The sequence below is a fragment of the Camarhynchus parvulus genome, chromosome 7, assembly GCF_901933205.1.
Source record: "Camarhynchus parvulus chromosome 7, STF_HiC, whole genome shotgun sequence".
Taxonomy (NCBI): Eukaryota; Metazoa; Chordata; class Aves; order Passeriformes; family Thraupidae; genus Camarhynchus; species Camarhynchus parvulus.
Window position 1 is genome coordinate 12,895,973 of NC_044577.1, and position 14,641 is coordinate 12,910,613.

The 14,641-nt window shown below is 36.6% G+C and overlaps 1 protein-coding gene across 1 annotated transcript in view; it reads right to left on the bottom strand.

Annotated features, from left to right (window-relative positions):
* Nucleotides 1-14,641, bottom strand: part of PARD3B (par-3 family cell polarity regulator beta) — a 393,422-nt gene that overhangs the window by 214,804 nt on the left and 163,977 nt on the right. Inside the window, exons 6-7 of the mRNA XM_030951868.1 lie at nucleotides 5,010-5,096; nucleotides 1,335-1,460 (exon numbers count right to left, since the gene is read on the bottom strand). Coding sequence (XP_030807728.1) covers nucleotides 1,335-1,460; nucleotides 5,010-5,096 — 213 coding nt within the window. The remainder of the gene's footprint in view (nucleotides 1-1,334; nucleotides 1,461-5,009; nucleotides 5,097-14,641) is intronic.

A 14,641-nucleotide genomic window follows, 5' to 3' on the forward strand; every position in this document is an offset into this window, starting at 1 on the left:
ACACAAGCTTTTAGAAAGTGTTATGCATATTGCATTTTGAAGGAAAGCCTGACAGAGAACTAGAAAACTTCCTCAAGTATTTCTAACTGCCCCACAATCTATTAATCTCACAGAAAAACATGCAGAGTCCTTCACTCCACAAACACCTCATGGGCTGAAAGCCTTTGTAGATCTAGTTACACTCAGAAGAAAACACAGAGGAGACAACACATTGTAAAGAAAAAATCACACAGGATTTTGAAAAGAGAGGTTTTGATTCAAGCAAACCTTATTTGCAAAATTTCATTACAATTCTGCACAGTGGGGCAATGAATGCTTTAATAAGATACCGACAATTATGTTCTGCTAAAATTGATATCTTATTTAGGAATTTGCATGGATGGAAGAGAATGGCACGTATAGAGCTGTTCTGTAAAAGCAAAGTGCTTTTACCACCAAATATGCAGAAAGCTGTAACTAAAAAGCTATCAGGAGGAGAAAAAGCAGTCTCAGAAACAAGAATACCTATGCGACAGAACTACACTGGTTTCACGAAAACTTATTTTGCAAATATTTATTCCTAACTGTGAAAAAATGTATTTGATTTTAGTCTAGAAGCCTTGAACATTTGGCTTACTGTTTAGAAAGTTAAGCCTCGACTCCCTTGACATTTCAATAGGTTTTTGTTATACTATAAACAATCACTCAGTTGTCTAAACATATGGATTGAGAGCAAAAACAAATTACTATTTAATTACTACAGCAAATATCTGTGAAATTTGAGAGGCTATTCTTTTGTGCAACAATGCCACATTAATCCATAGATGATCAAAACAACCTGTTAGTTAAAAATTATTTGAAATAGATAATAAATGTCAACAGACTTTTAATAAAAGTCATAAGAAGTGAGACTTTCCCTTTAGCTCGAGTAATCATAATCTGACAGTAGAAGTATTTTTTAAAAAATTAATGCTCGAAAAGCTGCAGCACAATAAAGACATCTTATTTCATTTGCAAAAGAAGATTAAACACCATGCTGTTATGTTGACTCATTCTGAAGGTCTTATAAAAAAACTACAAAGTGAATATGGTAAAAGTAATAGAAAAACTAGAAAGGGAAGATAGCATCTACAAAACTTAATGCTATTAAATTAGGTAAGCACAGTAAGTTCACTAAAACTCCTCAAATTTCACCTTATTTGGAGGTTTCAGAAAGAAAAATTATGAAGTTTCTGTCACATATTGATTTTATAGGCATTTTTTCTGAAATCAGTATTAATCCCTTTAAAAACCACTTAAACACAGCGCTGTATAATATCCCGGCTAGTTAAAAGTATTAATAAACCAGCACTTACTGTGCAAAGGTTTTATCTGTAAGGTCCACATGGTTTATCTTCACAATGCATTCATTTTCATGGAAAAGACCATCACGCCTAGATCTGCTGTTTTCCTCAATACCACGGATGAAGAGTCCCAGCATCCTAAAAGGCAAAACATAGGTGCAAACTGACCTTATTGCACTGATACAAATTTAGAGAACTAAAAATAGATATTAATCTCTTCTGTGTATGAAATGATAGAGTAGACTGTCTCTCTGTCTATGAAGTGCTTAACCTAGAGGAAGGTTTCAGCTGACTTATTAATGAAGTAGGGGGGATTCCAAAAAATACCACGAAAAATTGCTGTACACTAATGCTTTACTACTTGCAAGAACTTGGGGAGCATTAACTCCTGTAGGTCATACTTGGAGAAACAGAGGAAAACACCTAGACTCCTCTCCAGTTAAAAATATCAATATAGCTTATGCAATATTTTTCTGCCACTGCTTCAAGTAAAAGTACAAACAGATTAAAAGTAATTTTCTACCTTGACTACAATAAAATAAACAGGAGTTATAATGAGACAAAAAAATAACTGACTTTTCTACTTCTGAAAACATCTATGAAGCTTTCAGTTGCCAAAGCCCCTTGCTTTCATACAAGACAGCAATACTACTCATTCATGTGGCAGGACAGCAGCAGAACATCAACACCCAAGCTCTCTGTTAACAAGCTAAGTGTAAGTGAAAATGAAGGTGCAGCACAGAATAGTGCAATAAGTGAGTCAGTGTGGGTGGTGCAAAATTCCAGTGTTGCTATCTCTGCTAGGAGCGCTAGGCTATTCCTGACCTACCTGGAACACTGCTGTGTTGCAAACTATAATTCAACATAGCTATATCCAATGATACACTACAGTGTGCAAAAATTCCTGACAGCTGCGCGTTTGTGAAGAACTTCTATAATCAATCTTTGTCCACTAAATTTCCATACCACTTCAGCATCAAAGATGGTCATCAAGGATGACCTTTAGAGACCATTTTCTATTGGTTATACTTCATAAAATATTAATGTGCAATTTTCAATGTGCCAACACTCCAAACACAAAGCAGAAGTCCTGTATTTTTGTCTCAGATTCATGACTGCCCCTCATATCTAAGTCCATTCAACAGATTCACAGTATGCCATTAACTAATTCAAGTGACACTATATTCACTGAGCATCTGATTTTAGATTTACTGTCTAAGAACAATAAAAAATTTGTACTTCTGTCCTATCAATTACGTGAAAAACTAGTTCCTACTGAATATTAGTTCTTTGCAGTATCTAACAGAAAAAAGCGATTTCATAGCATAAAATTCTCTTGTAACAAGTGTTATCCTTCCCAAAGGATTAAAAAGGGTAGTGATGGTGAGGGGCCACAGCCCTTTTGATGACATCCAACTAGTGGCAATCAAAATCCTTAACTCTAAGAACTAACTAAATACAACTAGAACTACCTAAATACAACTGTGCTAAAATGCAGACCAGTAAAAGTACAGACATAAATGAAATTACAAATTAAGTTGGTTGCTTACTAATCCTGTGTGCTTGGATACTGCATTCATATATGCAATAGTATTGTCTACTTGTCTGAAACTTGTATGTGCTGTACTGCCCACTTGCCTTGAGTTACATAGACTGAGGCATTTTGAATTCATTCCTCCATTACTTTTTCCACAGCCTAAATTTTACCATTTTAATGCACTATTAAATTTTAATTTCCTGTTTTTAATGATATTTAAGTGCAAAAGAAAGGGGGAAAATTATTTCCATTACTTTTGTAGTTCCTGTATAAACTAAGACTTTGTAAATTAATATGATGTTTTAATGACCTGTATAAAAATTTTGGCCTGCAGCAGCACCATGCTAAAGCCAGCATTACCTTACTAGAAGATAACTTTACAATTGAAATACCAAACCCAGCTAGTCAGGGCCAGCATGTCCTCATAAATTCTATCATGTCACCAAAAGAAATAAAAGATGCTTTTCTGTACTTTCTCATGTTATGATGAGCCACGATTTATACTCTAGTCTCAGGCTAGATGAAAAAAAGAGGGTCAACCCATTTAAGTCAGTCCAGTGCTTTAACAAAGGTATCAGTACAGTTCTGCCAAGAACTGTATGAAAATGTAAAGACAACTACCTAAACCAGTAGTTCAATTGTCAAAGACCTCCTCTACTCCAGCAGATCCCCAAAAGCATTTGTAAGTAAGGACATATTAACATAAATACAATGTAGACCAAGAACTCTTCTTCTTGCAGGTCTTTAAAAGCTGCTCTCAACACAGTGATACTTAAGTACAAAACTGCATTTCAGTCACAACGACTACTGATTTTAATAGCCTGCAATTTCATCAAAATTGTTCTACTGAAAGATCTTGAAGTACGGTGTACCCACTACAACCTTTATGGCATGCCTATATCAAGGAGCTCCGTCTGCATTTCAGAATGGGTAACAAACACAGGTGGCTTTCTCAAGACCAACAGGCAGCCCACAAAGCCAAGGACACAACTTGCATCTCTGACAGTTGCCACTGAAGACACCCTTTCTTCTTGAGACAGTGATGCCATTTTACAGGCAGCAGATGGACATCTATTTTCTCTTTTGGTAAATAAAACAATCTGAATTAATTTGGGTCCACTTACAAATTCAGATCTTGCCAAGAAAACAGACCTTTACAAGGTAACTCAATCCTTCACATTCTCTGTCCTACATGAAAGATGACAAGTAAAGAAACATTGAAGAATTAGACAATTTTTACTTTTGCAATAATTGGCTTTGTGTAACAGGCAGCCATTTTACTATAAAGCAATGTCATTTATGGCTCTGGCAATTTCCCATCTCTTATTCACGGCTGCCAGTGTCAAATTAACTCTCTGGCTAAGCCTCTGTATGTCAAATTTCAGCCTAGATTTTTTTTTAATGCATCCTAGTTACATAGCTTGGAAAACAGCTATAATGAAAATGCTGACACAGTCTTAACTACAGCACATCAATATGAGCACACCGCTATAATAGGCTTTTGTGATCTCGATGGACTTTGTTAAATCATTTATAATTAAAGTAATTGTATTATGACAAAGAAAGGTTCATGGTATAGAGCACATTCTATAAATGCTATGCAATCAAATCTGAAAGATGGCTTGAAAAGTATGAGGTATGACGAGGCAAGCAACTTCTTTTACTCTTCTTGTCTGGTATGTCACTAAGGAAGAGACTATGCAGAGATATTCAATTAGGAAAAACAAAACAACAAACAAAAACAAACAAGCCCACAACAGCACAAGAAAAATCAACCCAACACCACACAATACTAGAGTCCAGTTTACCATTCAGAGAATAAAAGCTGGCACAATTAAAAGGGCATATATGAATAAAGATGATAGTACTGACTGAAAGCAACTGGACATGACACTTCATGCTGTGGTCTAGTCGACAAGGTGGAGATCAGTCAATGGTTGGACTCAAGTATCTTTGAGGTTTTTTCCAACCTAAATGATTCTATGGTTGCCTTATACAGAACTTGGACTAGTAAATATTTTGGAAATGGACAAGCATCATAGACCAATTTTTGTTTTCCTTTAGGTAAATAGGCATTTTAAGACAAGCACAAATGAAATCCTTTCATTAATATACTTCTTGAGCAGAAAATCAAGAAGAAACTATCTTACCTTCCACTCAAGGATGAAAAAAAGGGCACTACATGTATTCCCAAGGGTCCACCTTCTGCAGAAATCTCCACTGTTTTTGTAATTTCACTGAAAAAGAGTACATGGAAACAAATCTCATAAGCTTATTCACAGAATTCTCCATAGCCTCTGAATATCTCTATATCAATATATCAATAAAACAAATTCCTGATTGATCAGATAGCAGAAAGGGTAGAAAAAATATTTTACTCAGAGCTCACTAATATATGAAAATAAAATGAAAAGTAAAACAGCCATGAAATTCTTTAATTGTTTTAGATTAGCATTTGTGCTTTTTAAAAGGGAAAGAAATCAAATACTAGACATTTTCGTAAGTTAACCTTCAAGTAAATTAATTAGAATACTAAATAATAAGCTTTTATGTGAGGAGAGACTTAATCATCAAAAAAGAAAAAAGCAGAGCGGAGGGTTATTTTACATGTTCTTAATTTAGGCTCCATGTGAGTTCCTTCAATTTTCCCATGTGGCCACATTATAAACACAAAGATCACACAGAAAGGACATTGAGACTTTCAAGTCAAATCATATTTAAATATACTGATTTCTTCCCTCAGTTGCATAAAACCTCTCTGATGAACAAAGAACAAAACAAATTGTGATCAGTAGTGCAACTCAGCTCATTTATCAAGAAGTTTCCTTCCTCTAACACTGTTATTAAAAACCTCTGTATTATCTCTGACAGACTTATGCTGTTTCATGGCATGTGCTGTTTCACTTCCTATTGACTACTGTACACTGTCAGCCTTACAGTGACCTTAACTCTATTTTGGGTGACCATGACTGGAAAAGGAAGGTACTTGAACTGGCTAGAACCTCAAAAAGTTAGCAAGTCTGTATTTCAGCAGACCTTGTTCCTTCATTGCACAACAGTGTCCATCTTCCAAAATACTCCCTCCCCTCCCACAGTACTGAACACCCCCAGCACCCAGGATCAGTAGCCAGCAGACAGCTGCTGGGCACACCCATTCACAACACCCCAGCTGGGAGCTGCGTGCGCCTGCCAATCCTGCAGTGTGCACAGAACATGCAAAACTGAACCAAATGGCCACTTCAGATACTGCCCCGAGTTAAACACTCAGTCTAACTGATCAAGTGCAGACTGCTAGAGAGAAAGAGACTTCTGATCCTTCCCTGTGCACCAGATCTAGAGAGCACATGTTTGCTAGATAAGACAACTAAGCTGACTCTTTACTACCACCTTGCCTTCCCCACCTCAGATGATTTTTCCCTAGTACCACAACTTCCTCTGGCACCAGCTGACTGATCTTGCTGACCCATGGTCTTATGATCATTTGATTTGATGCAAGAATCAGCAAAAATGCACCGAAACCCATCAGGAATCTGTGATTGCCCTTGAAGTGGCAGCACAGTTACACCACATTCGGTACAATATGAACCCACGCGGCACAGCTGAGCCCTCTCACAAGGAGCACAATTACTCAAATGACCTTAGACAAAATCTGGCATTGCTTCCTAATAACACAGGAATATTTTTTTGTTATTATGAACCTTTATCCAGTTGCACAATGATTAATGAGAAGCAATTTGCCCTAAATACAATAATTCTTAGCTTGATTGGCTAAATGTAGAATAAGACTGAAAAATAAGTTTATAATTTTTTTTTTAATTAAGGCATAGAGTGAGTTTTGGGGAGCTTTTTTTTTGTAAACTGTTCTTCTGAAAATGCTGGAACTGTAATGAACTAATGTTCTCCAGATATTAAATGGAAAGACCCTGAATAACAAGACACCACTGATCCCAATGTAACAGATTTACATGTTACTGTATTTATAAAACAGACACCATCAACAGGCATTTGTGGATTTTTCTTTCCTGTATTCACCCACTTCATTAATCAAATGAGGAAATCCTGACAAAATCTTCCTGTAGGATTTTTTTAAATACATTTTTTTCTGGTGAGGCTGGTTAGAAAAGCTAATCAGTGTGGTTACCAAAAACCTCAACAATGCATGCATAGGAAATTAACTCCTTTTTCAGTTCCATCTTTTACTTCCTCCAATTCTCTTAACACAAAGATAATTAAAGGGCTACTTACACTGTCTTTTGAACTTGTACAAAATCAAAACGCATAAGTAAATTAAGCAGCCAAGCCCTTTAGATTCAGAAAATAATCAGAAGTAGTGAGTGGGCTTTCATTTACACAGGGAAAATTTAAGTAAGTTACAGCTGTCCCCAAATAACCCTGGGTGCTCTAGGAAGGAGTTGTCTTCCTAAGCAACTGTAAGAAAGCAGGAATTTTTTTGAGGGCTATCACAACAGACAGGTGAGCTGTCATATTAAATCAACGTAGTTACAGTTATAAGTAGGCTGAAAGCCAAAGAAAACATACAAACTTATTTTTAAACTGAACATGAAATCTACACACTAAGAAAAATAGGCTTCTTTGTGAAAACAAATAGCCCACATGCACATTATATATTACTTTAAAAATCGTTGGTATATCCTAAAACTTACAGATGTTCTAGAGCACTAGATGTTCAGAATAAGAGCATGCTGTATACATGTACTAAGAACTTTGAAATTATAATTTTAATTAAAAATCCATGAGTCTAAATAGACTTCTTCTTCTCAAACAAATGGGACTCTTAGTTACAGCCAAGAAAAAAACAGCCTTTGACACCAACTTTCATGGACCTTTGAGGACATGTTAATTTTTATATTATACCTATGAAAGCATGACAGTTAAAAAAACTTAAAACCAGAACATCTGGGATTTGATTTGGTTTTTTTCATTTGTTTAAGAACCTCCAAGATTAGAGATTCAGACACATTTGGTATCATTCACTTGTTCTGTCCCTCTTCAGGCAGGTTTAATCTGCCCACAAGGAGAGTAGAACTCAGCACTGTACTATTTCATGCTGGCTTACAGTTTATACTGTACTGGAGAAAGTATTCAGGAACAGGGCATGGCTGAGTGAGATTCTAAATAGGATGAGCTCTAAGAATACTAATTACTAAACTCCAAAGGCACATGGGACACGCAGGTGCTAGGACTCTTCAGTTTGACAGAGCTAGGTTAAAAAAATTAAAGTAAGATGTAGGAGAAAGCAGAATTACTGTCTTACAGGCTGACAGCTGTGACAAAAGAATGTAATTTACAGAATTTTTGCAATATTCAACACATTTTAAAAACAAACACCTAAATAGGAAAAAAATAAATTCCAGAAGTTAGTAACCTACTTGTGACCTACTGCCCTTTGAAATCTCCCCTACAGATCTTAAATGCCTTTTGCAGCAAAGAAAACACAAGTCTGGCCTATCAAATCAGTATAAAAGATCTGGAGTAAAATCCCTAGCTGGGGATGAGAGGCTGGGAGCATCAGTGAGAGATGCACAGCAGGTGCCTCAGTAGGCTGAGTACCTCCTGCTTGTTCTTCAAGGAGCAGGCAGAACTCCTACCTCAGGAAATCTTGAAGAACCCACTTTCTGTGGAATACACAGAGATACATTCTTATAGGAGTCAAAAAGACCAAACTTTACAAAAGCCTTTATGTCAGTGAAATTTCTCTGAAGTGCAAGGTTCACCCCAGCCAGAAACACAGCACTCAGCCTTCTTCCAATACACACTGGCACCTCTCTTCCCCTTGCTGCACTGAAGGTACCTCAGGTCTCACTCAGGGGAGAGCACCTGTCCAGCATTACCTGATCCAAGATGCTACATTACTGATGTTTAACCTGAAGAGGCTGTCATTGTTTACTATTTAAATTCTTCTTTCTTTGATATTATTGATTTCTGACATTCTTTACTGTCTATCACATTTGTCGACAAGGCTTGCCATGCATATTATCAAAAATGCTGATAGGTACTGTTCAGCAAAGAGATAGAGAAAGTGTACACATGAGTAGTGAGCATGCACAGCATTGGCAACATAGAAAGTAAAATTTAAACAGAGTGCTGCACATGTAGTGGTCATATTAAGTTGTGAATCAATCTGATCCTCAGATTTGCAGTGTCCTGGCTTTGGAATACTATAGCTCCCTCTCCTGAAACCTGTATCAAGAATTAGCAGTTTGTGATTTACACAATGGGAAAAGATCTATCAGCTGAAAGCTTCTCTGCAGAGAACCCATCCCAACACTGAGCACACAGATGCTTTAAAGGGAACCCTCTCCAGAAAGAAACATTACATGTTGCTGCAGCAAGACTGAGTTCACTGAGGTGCCTTGATCTTCCCCAGCTATAAGGGCTTGGTAGAATTGCTCTTGGAGAATGCAGTAGGCATAGCCTAAAGCAGGTTAATTGTTTTGCAACAAAGTGAAGACAGTACCTCAGAAAAGCTGCTTACTGCATGGGTTACTGGGCAAAACTTGTCATCATGTGTATGTCACAAGAACCTACTGCTTGAGCAAATACAAAGTATTTACCATTCCAGTGGCATTTTCCTTTGCAATTTTGGTCATATTCAACGCTTTCTCAAGCGTTTTTAAGAAAAGGTACAGATTAGTAAGGTGCCATATCTCAAAAAAATCTTTTAGTGCAGAATGTCAATGTTTCCCTCGCAAACAGAAAAGCACAGCTGATATTCTGAACATGCTATGTGGTGTTTTTATTGACCACAGCCAAGTAAAAGGCAAATTAAATGTCAGCCAGATGTAGAGAGCTCACAGATGCAGTTATTAAGCTTGTTCTTCACTTGCATCTCCAATTCCATGCCTCTTCCTCCAATGCTGCCATTCCAGAAGAGAGAGCATTCATCAACAAAAGGTGTTGACGTCTGGTAGAGAGCAAAGGCCTACAGGGCATGTCAAATTCCTACAGGAATTTTAAAGAAGAAGCATGCGCAGATTTATCCAAATAAAGAGTCTGATGACTCTGCCATGTACTTTTTTCATATACTAAACCAATACAGGTACTGATGATAATAAAGTATTTGTCCCCATTCATCCAGAGAACGCTTCCAGCGTATTCAGCTAAACTAAACCTGTCACACTGCCCACCCACCTCCTACCCCTTTTCCACATACTTCTTTCCCCGTTTTCAACTAGGTGCTCAAACTTTGCTTAAAATGTCTTGAAAGGCCTGAAGAAGGAGCTGGAACTCAAGATGTTATGTAGTGTGAACACACTCAAATGATAAAAATCAGAAAAATATCTAAATAGGGCTAGAAAGCACCCTACAAGGAGGAGAAAAAACAACTCAATGTGCAGGCAAAGGTAAGTTTTCCAGGTACAGTTAAGGAAACCGGTCAATTTTTTGTAAGAGACAGGAACAGAGCAGCTGCTCCATTCTACACAACACTAAACAAACTATCCACAAAGTTCAAATATTTACTATGAAATAATGTCACAATCTTACAGTTGCAGGTTTGAAGAGGAAACAAATCACTTTCTCCTAACTAAAATGCTTTAATCTAGTTGTTCCAGACTTTTTTTTTCCCAGTAAAATTAGTTAGTTCTCACAAGATTAACCCTGAAGTTTTAGAGAGAAATCAGACAGCCGGCAAGCACTGGAGCTTTGTGTCTTTTTTTCTTTAAATCAAATGGTTCCAATTCTCTTTTGTTAGACTAATGAAAGACACAGTAGGTTAAAAATAGGAAAACACGGAGAAGGAAAAAATGCTTCAGCTACACTTTAATTATGTATCTTCAGTGCTTAAACCAAGGAACTGACCCTGACCTCTGCTAAAAAGAAGTGGGAAGACAGCAAAAGCGAACATAATGAAAACACATAATGAATTATCTACGCATAAATTACCCTTTGCGTTCCAACTAATCCACTGCTATTAAGCTAAACATCCACTTGCAAGCACATTCGTGTTTACTGTTTCTTAACATTATAATTTTTACTGAGAAAAGCAAGCTTTCCAAAACCAGTATTCCCATGTACAGTGTGCTAAGGAATTCAGTGCTTAAAGTTGTGACAAGTATTTACCTGATCATCTATAGAGTATCAAGACCCTGCTCTTACTATGAAAATCTTTCAGACCTAGTATAGAACATGAAAAAAGGCACAGAGAAATACAAAATTTTATACACTGATGACACTAGCTTGGCTTCCTTTACCCTGAATATCATCTTTACTTGAAAATCAACAACAAAAAAGCCACCTTCAGAATTTACAAGAGGATTGCCATTATTTAATCTATTGAAAAACATTCCAATGACCCAATGTTTTAAATCTCTCCTATAGTAAAATTCAACTCTCAAAATGTCAAATCAAAATTTTCAGACTCCCAAGGCATACAGTCCTAAAAAGTTTCCCAGTACTTCTGCAGTGAAATGCTTTAAGAGAATCCAGGCAAAGGGACTTCCCATTAACTTCTAAGAAGAGAAGCCAAAACTCCTCCATACTGACACTCATTTACTCCATGTGCAATTGATTTCCCCTAGTTAAATCAGCAAACTAACTTTCTTAAAATCAAACAGTTTTCCTGCTTGAGTGAGGAACATAAAACAATCCAAGTCTGGATCTTAAAGTTCAACTGACTAGGCTTCTTCATCATAAAATATTAATCACGGCACTCTTTCTCTGCTTCCCTCTGAAATACCCATTATTGGCTGCAGTTAGAAAGGGACCCTGAACTCAGACAGGTTGGTGCTCTGATGAGAAGGCTCAGATCATTTTCTCAGGTGACAAGCTGCTATTTTGCCCAAGCATTGTAGGCCTTAAAGCTTACCAAACCCAGTGACAGGAAGGAAAGCAGGGAAAGCAGCAGAGCCAGTAGTTTTCTTTCCTCCATAGCCCTTTGTCCATAGCATGGAGTAACTCACAACTATGCTGAAATATTTCCTATATTAACATCTCTTGATGTGGCTTATTTAAATGAAGGGTTAATGATCTGGTGGTCCCTCATGGCCCTAAGGACTTTAAAGTTCAACAAGAAAAATACCTGAACAAAGCAGAGTTTTGAGTAACACTTTCTTTCAGATTGGAGACAAATTAGATACTAAGATGCTTTTTTACTGCTTGTGAAAAAAATAGGCTTATAATTTAATATTATTTTATTAATAAAACTTTCCTTACTTACATTCAATCAAATAAAGATAATTGAGACAGACAGATGGTCTCTAGTGACTCATTATTTCCCTTTATAAACCTTCTACTCCTAATGAAAACACTTTTGGAAAAACAGTTTAAAAAACTTAACTCACAAGAAAAGCCAAACAAAAACCAAATCATTGCTATGAATTTTAAATTCTTTGACTTTTGAAATTCCTGTGAATTTCACAGAGCTATGAATTAACTGTGCTTTACAAAATACTGTGTTCAGAACATCTCATGTTCACTGAAAAAGGGGAATATTTTACAAATACTCCAATATAATTCACAATTTTGATGAAAAATTCCTCATAGTACCCATCTCAATTCTTGCAGGTAAAACAGTGTTTTTAAAAATCTCCTCAGGACACAGGAACCACAAAAACAAGGCATATTTTGGTAGAATTACTCTACTGTGACTATGTAAAACTGTTCCTTTCTCTCCATTTTGTTTTGATTTTTATTTGCTTGGTTGGTTTTGGCCAATATTTTTCAGACAATGCAATTTCAATCAAGATTAAGACAATTCACCTCAAAAAACCAAAATAACCATTACCGATGCAAAAAGATTCTTGGGAATACCCTGTTCTGGCCTTCCCTCTTCTCCCTGTCTGTTCAACACTTACTTGATTGATACCCTGGCATCAGTCAAGTGGGTCCCAATCTAAATTCTTTATCTCTCTTCCTTCCATGTTCCTATGTCAAGACAGTTTGCAGAATTCATCAAAAATTGTAAGAGATCTACATAATCCTAAGCTTATTCTTGTCTGGTTTGTGACAGAGAAGACCTGGCCACTTCAGAAATCTGAATACCTCTGAAAAGTATCACAAGGGGTTTTGTCATTGTCAATGTTTCCAAAAGCCACCAAATTATGAAGCAAACAAGTATCATAACCTCCTTCTGAAGAATCCCGAATGCAAGCAATGAATTCTTTAACTCAATAAACAACAATATGCTCTCAGAAAATTCCTAAGAGGACTTAGATAGTTTAAAACACCCTAGCAAAGGCATAAGGAAAACAGTAAATATGAACAGAGTGTGCACAGAGCTTGATTAATCCCCATTACAAATTAACGGATCAAGAGACAAATGAGCGCATATATTTGGTGATGCATAATAATTACTTCAGGTGAAACAAGCTGTAGAAGTCTTTAGCAACATTCCACGAACAGAAAATATGCATTAGTGACTGAACTAAGTTCTATACCTGCCTGATGAACAGTAATCAGCAGGCGTGTAACTTAGAGGCCCAGCAGGTGCAGGGAAAGCTGGAAAAGCACTCCAGTTCCTTTTCATTATGAGACCATTCTAAAAATATGCATCAGTATCGGCAGGCACGAGAAGGAATTACAAAATGGCATAGGAACTGGGTGACAAGGAGGCCTTCAAGAGGGAGCAAAAGACCCAGAGAGATTGAGTTGAAAAACACAACTGTACCAAGATGATAAAATTGCCCATGAAACTATGGAAATTATGACTCAAAGAACAAGAAAACCTGAGAAATTAATTCCCTTAAAATGAAAAGACAAAATTTTATTTGTCTTGAAATGCTGTGAAAGGAAAGGTGATCCTTCTCCACAAATCCTGCCATGGCCCAGACCACCAGCAATGTTCAAGTCCCGGCTCTTGCTAACTTCCCCGCAGGCATGGGGTACATATTCATGCCTCTTTCACAGACCCCATGTAGCTAAAAAGGGAATAGTAAGACTTGATTTTTTCTCAAATGTTTGCAAGGATAAATGCTTGAGGATTAAGGCATGCAGATACTGTTTATTTCATGAGTTTTATCTTATACTGTTTTGACAAACAACTATAAGCTGCAGAATTATAGCAAATGACTATCTGCCATCATTAAAATTGAAAGAGATTAATTTTTCACATTTTAGCTGTCACGTAGAGGTTTGTCATGTAACACTTCTTAATTTAATTATACAATATGCTATATATATCTCAAGAGTTCTGCAACAAACATAAGATAATGGACAAAGTACTGAATTGCTCCACCTATTCAGAAAGGTGACTTCAGCACAACCTGAATCACCAGTCAAAACTGAAATTTAAGCTTATGATGAGATAGAAAACCAGCAGCATGAAAACACTCCAACAATACCAAGGATATGACCAACTTACTTTTTGAAATTATGGCACCCCAGCTTGATAATTTGGTGTAACAAATGCTATCTACAAAACCATTATTTTTTTCAATTTCATTTCAGCCATTCAGAATTCTCCCTTTCAGCAATGTTTACCTAAGTGTTGTTCAGAATTTAGACTGGTTAAAATAAAAGTTATTTCCTAAAATGTCAATGGGACCATGACCACATTCAGATACAACAGCACAGGCCATTACTAGTTTGTTATAACTGCAGAGAAGAAAAGGATTTATTCCACCTGGCTTCTTTAGTGAAGGAATGCACAGGGAAATATTGCAAATATTAGCAATGGTTTACACTGTGTATAAGCACAGATACAAAATCTACTACAGGATATAGCAAAATAATAACCTTACCACTCAATACTGGAGGTGACACTTAAAACAAAGGAGATAATTTTAGGATTATATAGTTCAGTCAAATAGTTATTTATTGAGAT